Source organism: Pimephales promelas, chromosome 15, assembly GCF_988280905.1.
Source record: "Pimephales promelas chromosome 15, fPimPro1.hap1.1, whole genome shotgun sequence".
Taxonomy (NCBI): domain Eukaryota; kingdom Metazoa; phylum Chordata; class Actinopteri; order Cypriniformes; family Leuciscidae; genus Pimephales; species Pimephales promelas.
The window spans coordinates 18,600,213-18,614,566 of record NC_142783.1 but is presented as its reverse complement, the minus strand read 5'-3'; the positions used below and the strand labels follow the sequence as shown (position 1 = coordinate 18,614,566).

The window sequence follows — 14,354 nt, the reverse complement described above, 5'->3', positions numbered from 1 at the left end:
CCGTTTCATGGAAATGATCTCCATTCACCTGCCATGAACACATAATCAGTGGAAAAATTTTGTCAAACTACAGAAATATTCTTTGTATCAACAGCTGAATAATCTGCAATGTAGTCCGTTCAAAATTGTCAGTTTGCATTTTTCTAGCTAAACTTTATCTTTTATTCAAAAGGACCATCCAATGCTATCTATGACTGGATAAAAGCTGGCTGCTGCGAGGAAACGAGAGAGAGAGAAGGACTGGGCACTCGTGTGCAAATGGACTGACTCTCTGGGAAGAAAATAAACTTTATAAAATGTGCTATAGTGTTCTCTATGGCGCAACTATCATTTATCATGCGCAACTGTTTCCTTTTCTTTTATAATAAAGTCACACCGCACAAACAGTCAGTTAAGTTTTAAGTGAATGTACAGTTGTGAAAGAAAACACATGTGTAACAGTATAATGGATCAGTGTGTCGAGTCTTAAAGTGACAGCAGCCTAAAACCCGGAACACACCAAGCCAACGGTCGGGCAGTTTTTGTACGTCGGCCAACTAAGTCTTCTCGGTGTGTTCCGCACGGTTCCGTGCCGTCGGTTTTGTTTCGGCCGATTCGAAATGTTGAATCGGCGTCGGGCCGTCGGTGAAAGACCGAACTCTGATTGGCTGTTCAGCTTAGTGAACTAGTCAGTGCACGAGAATAAAAGCAAAACAGCGAGCAAAGAAGTAAAAACGGTACAATAAGGCTGTTCATATGTTACGTCATCTTATCTGAGTGTTCCTTGGCGAATATTTCAATATTAACATGAGCAGAGGGGAATAAAGATATTGCTAAAGATATTGTTTAGCAGGATTGATATTCAAAACGGTAAGCACAAACTGCTTTGTTTACGGTGTGTATATGCAGCCTGTTGCGTCGGTTTCCCTTTTTGAATGACGAATATATAGAAATAGACAGTTGTCTCATTTATACGTAGATGCAGATAGCAAATTCTAGCTGACAGTCGGCTGCAGTTCTCGGTGTGTTAAAGTGCAGTTTTCTACCCCAATCCGAGGCGACAAAACAGTCGGCTTTCATCAGCGCTAGTTCGTCTGTGTAGGCTTGGTGAGAAATGATGAGATAATGAGAAATTATGAGATAATACTACAATATCTATATGGCAGTTTCTCACTATGGTATCAATGTCAAAATTGTTGCCAGTGAAAATGCTGAGTGGTTGGTAACTTTGAAAAAAAAGCAACAAAGTTAATGCCAAACCCTGATTACAGGTCTTTCTTCAGTTTTTCCATCTAAGTTTAAGTCAGACGAATTATATTCTCTCTCTCTCTCTCTCTCTCTCTCTCTCTCTCTCTCTCTCTCTCTCTCTCTCTCTCTCTCTCTCTCTCTCTCTCTCTCTCTCCAGCAGAACTGTATAAATTCTGCTAAAGTTAAGTACAGAGGTTCTGGATGCTCCAAAGAGGATCTCAGTCACAGTAAAGCTTCGCTGGAATATTTAGTGGATTAACCGAAAATCATAATCTTTACCTCTGCACGCATAAACCACTATTTGTCCTCTTTCTGTCTGACTCTCAAAGCAACCAAGAAGTCAACTACTTTCTGTATATTCACCTAAAATAAATGAATGCCTAAAGTGCGACACACAACTCTTTGTACTGTAAAGACTATTTGTACTTTACTGTACAGTCTTGTACTGTAATTATAAAAACACTGTATCCAATCCTACTTTAATATTCAGAGACAATTATAAGAACACAACTGGTAGGTTGACATGATACTTTGGGGATATTCACATTGGCTCAACTAATGGCATGAATATAGGGGTGGGGATATATATGTTTAATCAGGAACCCTTTAAACAAAACTTTATCATTAAGTATTAACTACCATTTTACACAGCAAAATTAGTTTCTTAAACGTTTTTCTTCAGTGTTTCATTTTCAACCTGGTCACTGCTAAATTAATAGACCGTGAACAGTTTCTTCTGAGAAATATCTTTCCGAGATAACCCTTACTGACCAATCAAATCCAGTATTCCCCAAATATGCACAGAGCCCCTATTGCGCAGCCAATCAGCAGTGAGAGGTGTGTCCCTTGAGACAGCAGAAGCCCAGAGCGTAAGAGACTTTTTAAAGCATAGAGAGGCAGAGACTGGGGTGTTAGAGCTTGAAGCTGGCCTTTTAATGAATCCTCGGAGGGACCGCAGTCAGAGGAACCAAAGAACATCCTTCTGAGAATTTATCCTTTCTAATTCAGCCCTTCTAAAATGGATTACAACATATAAGGAAGTATAACATTTGCACTCTTTTTCAGTCTCTTCAGCCTCACTATTTTTGTAAATATAGTGCAATTATTATCCAATCCAATAAACAGTGGATCATTTATGGGGACTATTTCTTTTTTTTCTTCTCAAAGATGTTAAAAGTAGTACGAACAACAGACAAAAGTACCATGAACAATAATTTCAACTTTTTTGTGAAAATTACTTGTAAAATGATGGTCTGTGCCACTGATCAGGTCCACAAACATTAGCTTGAAAATAACTCAGATTATTCCATTAGTTGCATTTATAATTGCTGTTTCAGGATATTAGAATGAAATCTGAATAAACATAATGAGCCAATCCCATAGAGAATAGTTCAAATCCTGTTGTCTATACCCAGAATGCATTGTGCTTCCCCACCAGAGCAATGCAGGCCAGAGAAGACCAGAGATACTGGTTCTGCACTACTGAGTTCTGGCAGAGTTTTCATTGTGTTGGTCTTCAGGGTTGCTGTGGGGCACTGGCTCCAGCTGAATTCTGCTTTCTCATCGCCAACTTGGTATTTAAAACAGGTTTAAGGGGAATTACCAGAGAACACACTGGGAATCTTGGACAGGAAACTCTTCACTGTACGGATAGGTATACCGTTTTTTTCATCCTGCATCCTAGCAATCACATCCTCCATCTAAGCAAGAAAGAGAAAAAAATGCAAGTCAATAAAAACATATGTGCATTTGATGAAGCTGCAACATGGGATAAAAACAAGAATACAAATCAGTGTCAATATGTGGAAAATATGATATTTTTTTTAATTCTTTAAAATCATTATTCTCTATAAAATATTTTTTTATTGCAAATGCATCTTATGAAGCACACAAACAAAATTTCCTATCTTTTAAAGTTATTCAAAATCCCTAAATTGTCTTTATTTGGAGTTTTCTAGAACAAACAATAAACAAACAAATAGTAGCCCTCAAACCGTATTCACTTTATAACCCTTAATCCTGTAATAGTGGATAAATTTGGGCACAGAGGACTCAGATCCTAATTTTTATTTATTATAAATGTTACATCACTGTCTTCGATAAAGTTTTGTCTATCCATTTATGTTTTTTTTTTTATTATTTATTTACTTCAAAAAGTACCATATTTTCTATGCAAATTATGCTTATTTTTATGTTTTTTATGTTTTTATTTTTTTTAACTACATTAAAATATCATTCCAATAAGTTCTTAGAGCTAAAACCTAAAGATGAAGTGACTTTGCTGTCACCTGGTATCTTATTTTAGGATGCTCTAAATTACAGTTTTTCCCATTCATTTCTATGGGTGCCCATTTTTGACCCAAATACAAGATTAAGGAGTTTTGTTTTTTTTCACCCACTTAACATTGTAGAATTGATTAAAAAAAATTGTGTGTTCAGGAGGCAAACTTAGGAAAAGCAGCCAAGACTTGTACCGCTCAGATCAAGGGAAGTATTTTTTAAAAATAAATCAAAACAATTTTGCCCACATTTGTCCAGAATACGGTTTTAGGGTTAAAGTGTTCTCAGAATTTTTGACTCCACTCCAATGTAATGTAATATAATACAAAACAATATAATAAATCTTTGTTAGATTTAAACACTCCATTCAAATAAAATCTGGAGAGCCAATCAAGACTCAAACATGGTGAATAATACAGCCATTCACAGTAGAGCATGAGGCAACAGAACTTCAATAAGAGCCCACGGGACGCTTGTCTTAAGGATCAACTCAGCCTTCAGTGAATGAAGTCATTGGATATAACAACCCTATTTATTAGATGAAGAGAAACCCAGGGCAGAGTGGGACAGATCATGTCACCTGCTCATTGATTCACTTACATTTGGACTGTTCTTAAAAAAGCTAACAAGGCGAGCAGCTCAAAGCGTCGCCGGGGAACTCACACACTGGACATGTGACCAAGTGCTCTACAGCTGCCAGTGACATCACTCCAGCATAAGACCACATCGAAATCAGGTTAACAACATGCGCCCTGGAGACAAGGTACATATCTAGGTGTTTGTATATGTATACGCAGAACAAACATGTTGTGAAAGTATATGAGCTTGTACCTGTAAATGTGTTTAGCCTGAGAGTAAGAGACAATTGCCTCAAGGGGAGGCCCAGTTAACAGGCAGAATTACATCAGTGGGCGCTGCACTGATGCAGAGTGTTTCTTCAGGCTGTGATGCCTTTGGAGAGAATCCTAACATAATATGTTGTTAAATTCCCCTGAAAACCATTATTATGAATCCAGAAATAGCATATTTTTTAATATCCAGAGATGAAATGCTTTTAGGTTGCAGTTACTAGCCACCTACTGTACAGCGCATACGCACTCACTGAGGGAAAGAGAATCAAACATACACTTTGTCGACAATGTAGACCAGGCTGGTGGGCAAACACTGAAGTGCTAATTTAAGGTAATGAGGGATAGGAGCATTCCACTCACACTGACGACTGTAATAGAAACATTTTAGAGAGAGAGAGAGAGAGAGAGAGAGAGAGAGAGAGAGAGAGAGAGAGAGAGAGAGAGAGAGAGAGAGAGAGAGAGAGAGAGAGAGAGAGAGAGAGATGAGTATATCTCAGCTGTATGGTGCAATGATGTGTGATGATATGAAGTCCCAAAAGCCTCACTGGCATCAGCCGGAGTAGTACTGCAGCCAATCTGTGGCTAAGATTTCCTATTAAGCCGACACTGAGATTCATGGGTAAATTCAAATCAATGGCTTAACCTCATTGTTTTAACCAAAAAATTCTACAGTGTGGAGGTGGTAGATATACCAGCAACCAGCTAAATGAACTGTAACATAATTTTAGGCCATGATTGATAGAGGCTCTAATGGTTGCAGGTTTAATTCTGAATACCAGCAGGAAATGACTGCGGTGAGCAAGGCACCTAACCCCCAATCGCTTCCCGAGCGCTGCAGCAAATGGCTGCCCACTGCTCCCGGAGTGTGTGTCCACGGTTTGCAGTGTGTGTTTGTGAGTAGTTTGTTCACTACTCACTTCTCCTAATGTGTATGCACTAACTTGGATGGGTTAAATGCAAAGGACAAGTTCTGAGTGTGGATTACTATTTTAAGCCTGCACGTCATGTCACTTTTTTTTACAAATATCTGCCGGAAAAAAAAAAAACCTAGAAAATAATGCAATATAATGAAAAAATAAAAGATTTCTATTTCAGATAAATGCTGTTCTTTTGAACTTCCTATTCATCAAATAAATACATAAATAATCCTGGAAAAAAAAATGTATAATGGTTTTCACAGCCATGGAGAACATAGCAGGTGGGCTGTGTGAACACAAACATGAGCCTCAGCCTTAAACAAATCCATGATTATGCAATATACATATAGATCAGTGTGCATGATCAATCAACAGCCCTAATATAATAAGCAGCATACCTGGAACATTCACACAGACACTTCTCTCAAAACAAAATGTCCTCGGGCGCTATATCTCCAGGGATCAAACATCTGTGCCCACCACACATCTGTGGCTGCAGCCAATCACAGAACAGACTGATAAAAGCCAAGAAGATCAGATGCCCAAAAGAGAGATATCAAACAGTGAAGTAAACAGACATTAAACTCACTACTAAAGCCAGAGGCTAAAATAAATTCATCTCAGAATCTGAATTAAATGGTTTTAATCTCAACTATAAATGTGTTATTTTGGGTTTTGGATTTAAGCAGGTCGCCACCACAGAGCCTGTAATATCCAGTACATCCCAATTCACACACTTGGAAATGATGGCCAACTCAATTATTCATTTACTAAATGACTAAGCTTTGTCCCTGACTCATGGCAGACTGTGTCCTGCCCTCAATCCTGCCACATCTTCGATATATCAACAGTCTTTGCATTCCAAAGTAGCTGCCTTTAGAGATGCTGCCTCCTCATCTCCTATAAGAAGACATTCAACATTTATTTTGGGCCTAATTAAAACTGCACAGCAAAAGCTTGGTTTGTTTCAAACTCCTCAGTGGAATTTTTCTTTCATGCTTTTAGTGGAAAACAAGAGAGAAGGGCAGGGATTTAATTTACGTTTTAATTTAAATATCTTATTACAAACGATATTAAAATTAGTTTCAGGTATCGGATAGTAATACCATGTTACCCAATTTGTTTATGACAAAATGCTTGAGATGTTCCTCATTTGTCACTTGGGATAAAAGCATCAGCTAAATAAATAAACGCAAGTATAAATGTTACTGAATGACTCCCATATCCATGGTATGTCCAAAAAACTACAGTATTCCCATTTTCCATCCAAAAAAGGTGGTATTAATATGATATTTGTGCAAACAACAACAAAAACATGATATTGCCACAATACACTGTTACTAATGACGATATTGCCACAATACACTGTTACTTGAACTGTGATAATATAAGAAATGTGTCACGATTATGGACTTCTATGTTAATATCAGTGTTGTAGTCGAGACCACCTCACTCGAGTCCGAGTCGACACCAAGACCAGAGAGAGTCGAGTCCGAGTCAAGACCGAGTCCATAGAGAGTCGAGTCCAAGTCGAGTCCGAGACCAGAGACGGTCGACGAGTCCGAGTCGAGACCGAGACCAGTGAGGGTTGATTACCTAATTTACTTTTATTTACTTAGAGAAATCCTTTTTTTTTTTTTACTGAATTTACTTAGAGTTTAAAAAATATGATCAGTTTAGGGTAAAAAGGCCACATAGTAGGTTTGTCATGCGCAGTTGCGCACTAGAAAATCGCCAATCACTGGGCGTGTCAATCAATTTAAAGAAATATTTTATTAACATACATTAATAATCATGAAAAATATTTTGAATTGAACTCGAGCGGACTTGGGAATAATTCCGATTCCTAAAAAAAAAATTGTTCGAGTACGAGTCAATTCCGAGTCCAAATGGACACGAGTCCATGGCAAGACCAAGACCATTAAAATATGGTCTCGAGACCGTGTCCGAGACGAGTCCGAGTCTCGAGTACTACAACACTGGTTAATATTGTGTTCTGTTCTTTTATTTCCCATTATCCTGCTTTCCGGTTTTCTTGGTTCCTGATTATCTTGTTTAAATTGTAAAAATATTTCACAAATAAAATAAATATAGCCATGTTGAGCATAAGAGACTTACTAACTGAGCATAAAAATCTTACTGGCCCCTAACCTTTGAATGGTAGTGTAAATGTCCATAAAAAAAAATTGTAGTACCATGGTATGTTTTGTTAGAGTCCGCTAAAATGCTAATGAAGTTAGTGTGGCAACTGGAGACATGAATAATCTTTTAGATACAAAGAAAAGCATCTCTATTAACACAGCAGTTATATCAAATAGGGATCACATCAAAGCGTCCATATTCATCAAGCACAAGTGTGCACTTACAAAAAAACACAAAAAAAAACAAAAGACTCCAAAATCTTCCACACCAGCTAATTAACAGAGACAGACACAAAGAAAAACACTCACACACACAATGACACCACCTCTATGTTTAACCCTGCGACTCTGAGCTCTCAAAAAAAAAAACACACTTCTCTCTCTGTGTGTGTGTGTGTGTGTGTGTGTGCGTGTGTGTGTGTGTGTGTGTGTAGCAGACAGCTGGAGTTCAGACTGCTGGTGACAGCGGAAGTGTCTTTTGATGATTATTTTCCATCAGAGGAGAGAGGAAGTGTTAGTGCTCGGACGCAGACAAGGTTGTTGCAGAAATGACTTGAATTTTAGATCTCTTCTGCTCATTCCCCCTCATCCTCTCACTCCCTGTCTCTCATTTTATAGCCACCCCCCCCCCCCCCTTCCTGTTTCCTAGGCAACCGGGGAGATGATGACATCACATACAAATGTCAGCCTAGGAAGAGACAGAAAGAGAATGATTAAGATGTGTTTAAGTGTATGTGTAAAAAAAGAGAAAATTAGAGAAACTGAAAACAGACAAGAAAAATACGAGTCATTCTACGGTTGTAGTGGCAGATGTTGTCGCTCACTTTCAGATGAGTCAAACTGTAGTGTACACGCACTACCAAATTAAAAGTTGAGGGTCAGATTGTTAAAAAAAGAACCTAATACTTTTATTAAACAAGGACACATTAAATTGATCAAATGTATAATGTTACAAAATATTTCAAAAAAAACGTTATTTTGTAACTTTATATTCATGAAAAAATATTCCACAATAGTTGTGTTGTACTGTATTTTTTTTACTATCTTTTTAAAATAAACATTAAAAAAATCTTACTGACCACAACATTTTAAACAGTAGTGTAAAACTGCAGAAAAATATTTTGAAATAAAGTTTTGGAACAGATTATATTGTAAATAATATCTACAAAGATTTTAATTTTTTAGTCTCTGAACGCTTGAAGATATGCAAAATACTGCTCTATAATGCAGCAGAGTGAGATCTGATGTAAAAATTGATCATTGATATTTGAATAAGTGATAAGTAGTGATAAGTAGTCTTTGAAGGGTCGAGTCCGAGTCAAGACCGAGTCTTTGAAGGGACAAGTCCGAGACGAGTCAGAGAAAGTAGAAATCGGTCTCGAGACCAGTCTCGAGTACGAGACCAGACTCGAGTACTACATCACTACCCAAAGGACCATGATCTTTTAACCAAAACATCTTTTTTTAAAGAGTTAGTTCACCCAAAAATGAAAATTAAGTCATTAATCCCTCACCCCCATGCTATACTAACACAGTAAAACCACAAGCCACTGTTGTCACATGGAATATTTAAACATTTTATTCGATGACTTTCTGGGCCGCCAAGTTTCAATCCCTTTGGCAGCCTATATAGCAGTGATCCACCTCTCAAATTTAATCAAAAATAGCTTCATTTGTGTTCCGAAGATGAACGAACGTCTTACGGGGTTGGTAGTACAGCATGAGGGTGAGTAATTAATGACCTAATTTTCATTTTTGGGTGAACTAACCCTTTAAGACTTTTAAAATGGTATTTGGCTAAAGGTCATGTGTGGTTAAAAAGATTCTCAAGTTTATACATGTTTTTTGAAAATAAAATTACAATTATGTATATGACCTTGAAGACATGAATTAAAGAAGCATTAGAATAAGCACTACTGAATCTTTTTTTCTTTAAAAATGAATGAAATTCAATTGCTGGATGATGCAATACATCAGCTCTGATATGTTGATCACCTTTAACCAGGGGGAAGTGTCAAGGTGCAACTAACATAAAAGAAACACTCTGTAAGAAACATGCAATATTGTGTTCTTAACCATAGACTGTGATAGAGAGGCAGGATTCATTTTTTCAACTTCAAACAAAGTATATTTCGTTATTATTGCGCAAAATCCCCATCAGAGCATTTCAAACTTAAAGTTCCACTTAAATCCCCAGCTGTTACAGGCAAAGCGCCTCACCAGACCGAGCGGAACAGAATGAGTCAGGAGCTGTTCACAAAGGACAACGCAAAATGGAGAGCAACAGAAGGCAGGGTAATTTCAAATTCGACCTACTTTAAAACATCTTAAAAACACAGTGCATTCGCTCACTGAACTCACTTAATATCTGCCTCCAAAAGATCATATTTCAGTGATATGGAAATAAATAAATAAAATATTGAACCAACTTTTTGCAAAATCTATTGAATGATTTATTCGTCTGCCACAGTCGAGTGTAACGTATAATGTGTGAAATTTATAAATTTAAAAAAAAAAAAAAAAAACAGCCTATATATTTGTCCTTCCAGCACCCTTCTTCCATCTGCGTGAGAGCAGAGACTAAAGACCAAAGGTATGAGTGCCCTTTCACGGGAAAAGCACATGAATATTCAATACAGCATTACACACAATTGAATATTCAACATCAGAGAGAGCACTGCTCAGTTATTCACTGAGAACATGATGTGGTTCTTCTCAGCATAAGAGAGCACACTAAGAGAGATGAGATGACATACACACACACACACACTCCTAAAGTTTCCAACTGATTGAGTGGCTTTGAAGTCTTGCTGCAGTCCTGCTTGCACACACACACACACGCTGATTCACACCAACACATGCCATATGATCACATAAAAAGGCCACACATTCTGTCATGAGAACACAAATGTGCACAAAACAAACAAACACTTACTGTCAAATGGGTAGGAGGATAGTAGAGCTGAAATCAGACTGTTTATATGACCTTATCCTTCCAATGTAGAGTCCCACAACCCTCTCATTCACTCGTACACATGCACAAAAACAAGTGAACACATCCAGCTCATGCCATACACACATACGCTCTTTCCACTTTCTGCACGCACATGAGTGTTTTTGTAAAATCTTTCGAAAAAAAAAAAGACAGTCCCAAAAGCTGCAGTGCAATCTCCATTATATAAATCATATTTAGTAAGCTAATGCTTCTCCCCCTACACATACAGCTTGAGGATGCCCTTTAAAGGGTGCCACTGTATAACTCTTTCTCCCACGCACTCTCACACACACACACACACACACACACACACACACACACACACACTTCTATCAGGGATTTTTTCATAAGGCGTCTTTCTCTTTGTGCTCTAAAAATGCTGAACAGGTAAATGATGGTTTCACTTGGCTCTACTGTGTTATTTTGCACATAGTACCATAGTAATCCCTTGCTATTCTTTGTTGTACCTTCCAGTATGATTTGTAAATCAATTTCACTATGTTAAAGTACCATGGTATTTCCAATTAATACCAGCACTGTGTTTTGGTACTACCAGAGTACTTTTTTTAAGGGTACATGTACAGTAATGTATATATATATATATATATATATATTTAAATGTCAGATGGTTGAAGTACCCTAGAGTAAAACAAAAACAAAAAAATAACTTGGTATTGAAAAATAGGTAATTTCTGAAAAATTGTATTTGAATAATAAAGCATAGTATTAACATTTGACAATCACTGCACTCAAATGGTATTAACTTTGGACATTGTACAATGGCAGTATCTATTTTAAGGACATGTACTATGGTAATATGTTACTTTCTATATACAAGATGGCAATAATAACCTAAAATTCACACAAAAAGTACCATGCTATTGCAATTTGGCAATCATTCGGTACATGAAATATGAAGGTGTTAACATCTGGTACCATCACCGATCACACTGAAGTTTTTTCCCAACAACGTCCTCATCTTTGTGTTCCTTCCAGTAATAATGATAAGGTAAAATGCAATGTGCAACTTGTAAAACATGGCAATCTATGTTAGATTTAGAATTATCTAATATGCTTTTAAAGCAGTTTTCCGCAAAGCAAAGTTTAAAGCAAAAAAATTCTCACACGGTCAAGGATTTCTGGTATTGCATCGTTGTGGGTCCCCGGCAATACCTGAACAGCATGCACGCACACACACACACTAAATAATAATAAATAAAAAAATAAAAAAATACAACAATACAAAGAAAGATGCAATTCTCAACAATTAGCCTTCTTTCACTCTCCATCACTTTATTTCTTCATCTAAACTTTTCGCACAAATCCTCATTTTGGCTGTATTGGTGAAAGCAATAAATCCTACCCCTGACCTCAATCTAATAATTAATGGTTATATCAAAATTATAGCAGGTTATAACAGGTTTTATGTAATATGTTTGAAATAATCATAATCTTTGAGGGTGGAATTGTGCGTTAAGGAATTAAGGCCAAGCACAGACAGACTTGAAGGGCAGCCCTATTCATCCTTTCTTCGCTCTCTGTTTTGCGTATTTTTTTGTATGCGTGCTTGTGATTTTTTGTTTGTCTGTGATTGCATGTGTGTGTCTGTTTCCATGAGAGCATGTGTGGGAGGGATTTTAGTGGGTGTTCTGACTCAGCTGTGGAAGAATACGATTCCGCAGAAAATGAATCCGACCACCCACCTGCTGCGTTTTACCAAACATTTTTACACACACACACACATATAGAATGCTGAAATAAATATGTCTCATAACAATCTACTTTCGTGTAATTCTCCACAGCACTTTAGCTGACATTGAACATTTGAAAATGATCATGACAAGACCTCTAGAAAACTCTATACCACATAACACTGGACTCTAGAACATTGGCTGCATCCGAAAGCTTAAAGGCCGTGTTGCAGGTTAACCACCACTGTCGATTAATAGGTACATAAATCACTCAAGATATGTATATCATTTTTAAAATGTCTCAAAAATGGTCTTAAAGACCTTTTTTTTTTTTTTACATTTTTTGGTATTAACAGGGGTTTATTTACGCAATTCGGTGATGACGTCACTCTGGGGAGAAGCGGATGAAAGGGCGCCTCAGCCTAGCATTAGAACTATGGTGACTGACTAGGATGAGGAAGAGGTGGCAAGAGCCAACTTGTATGATGGCCCGCAGCCGTATTATTTCGAACCTGCCAGATGTGAGAGAGCAAATGAGGAATTGCTAAGAAATGATGGCCGTCAAAGCCAATTAAATCCATGGTCCGATAAGAATGAGTGGAGAGTTGGTGAAGTGTCCTGGTGAGTTGTTATTATTTAGTAACGCAGCAACACTCTAAAAAATGCTGGGTTGATTTAACCCAATTTTGGGTAAAATATGGACAAACCCAGCCATTGGGTTACATTTTTAAATTACATTTTTTAACCCAATGGCTGGGTATGTGTATGTCCATATTTTACCCAAAATTGGGTTAAAACAACACAGCATTTTTTAGAATGAATGAGCACTGGAGCTGGTCTACGAGTAGCAGTGCACAATAACGGCACTTTTCAATTTAGAAAACTTCCAAAATTTCAAAATTTCAAAAACTTTTCAGAAGTTTTCAATTTAATTAGTATGAATAAAATAATAAAATAAAAATGTGCTTTCTATTGGGTGTAAATCTGCATGGAAACTATAGCTTTACATCATACATAAGTGGAAAAAAGAGAAAGTGTCCGCTGAATAATTAAAGACAATAATTTTACATATTCATATTTTTATTTTTTGCTCACTTTCCTCATAAAGGAAAATGTATTATAAGGGAATCATCGTTTCTGTGTCCGTGGCATCAAATATTTTAAAACCTCTGACTTTAGGAGCATTTTCTTACGAATCTAATGAAAACATTGGGGCTGGAATGTTACACCTATCTCCCGATTCGATACTATCACGATACTTGGGTGCCGATTAAATACGTATTGCAATTATTTTAATAACTGTGATTCGATATAGCAATTTTGCAACAATAGAACATTGGGAAAAGTTAAATCATAGACTTTTATTTCAGAAGCATCATACACACGTTCTCTAGCATAAATGATTCAATAACAAATGCATTTTTTAACAGTCACTTGTCGCCACTTAAGTGTCGAAATAATGTAATCGATAAAAACGTTATTTGAAGCACCATGTTTCTATCAAAAGCTGATTTTGATCGCTATCGTAGACATCAGTGTTCATATTTGAACTTTTATGTATTAAGTACTTCTATGACCATTTTAACTATTGCATCACATAAATAATAATACTATAAAGTTGAAAAGGCTGTTTGTGAAGCTGTTTCATGACAACTCCCTCCAGGTCAGCGGCAACGTCAACACAGCTTTGAATGTTGCGATATGATTTTGTCAAAGTTTAATAGACAGATGATTTGAAAGATTGCGTGGGCGTTTGAATCGAGATCAGTCTTTTAAAGACGAATCGCACAGATCTATTCCCTTATCTCTCGCTCAGCATATGAGTAGCTTTTCAGTGCTTTCAGTCTCACGTCTCTTTCACGCGTGCACTTGGGATGTTATGTCACTCAACACTCATAGAACAAAACATTTCATCCTCTATAGGAACGAAAGGGGCTAACTTGCAAAGACAAAAATAAAGCAATTCAATTTGAAATATCAATTCTGGAAAAAAAAAAAAAATCGATTATAGAATCGCAAAAAAATAAATAAAATAAAAATCGCAATTGCTAGGTGAATCGCTTTTTTTTCTCCCAGCCCTAGAAAGCATGTACATAAAACTCCAAAAAGTGTCCAAAAAATCTTAAGATATTGGCATCATTTTCTATCTATTTCTAAAATGTAATTTCACATTTCTTTTAATTTTTGTCATGGGTATTGTTATTAAGTCAAAATTTCAAAGCTTTAGGCTAAACATTTTTTAATACAGGAGC

General features: G+C 36.8%; 1 protein-coding gene across 4 annotated transcripts in view; it reads right to left on the bottom strand.

Moving 5' to 3' along the window:
- Positions 1-14,354, bottom strand: part of rgs7a (regulator of G protein signaling 7a) — a 59,554-nt gene that overhangs the window by 16,961 nt on the left and 28,239 nt on the right. For all 4 annotated transcript variants that reach the window (XM_039670794.2, XM_089120278.1, XM_039670819.2 and 1 more), the window contains one exon: positions 2,831-2,927. In XM_039670794.2, the coding sequence (XP_039526728.2) occupies positions 2,831-2,927 (97 nt within the window). The remainder of the gene's footprint in view (positions 1-2,830; positions 2,928-14,354) is intronic.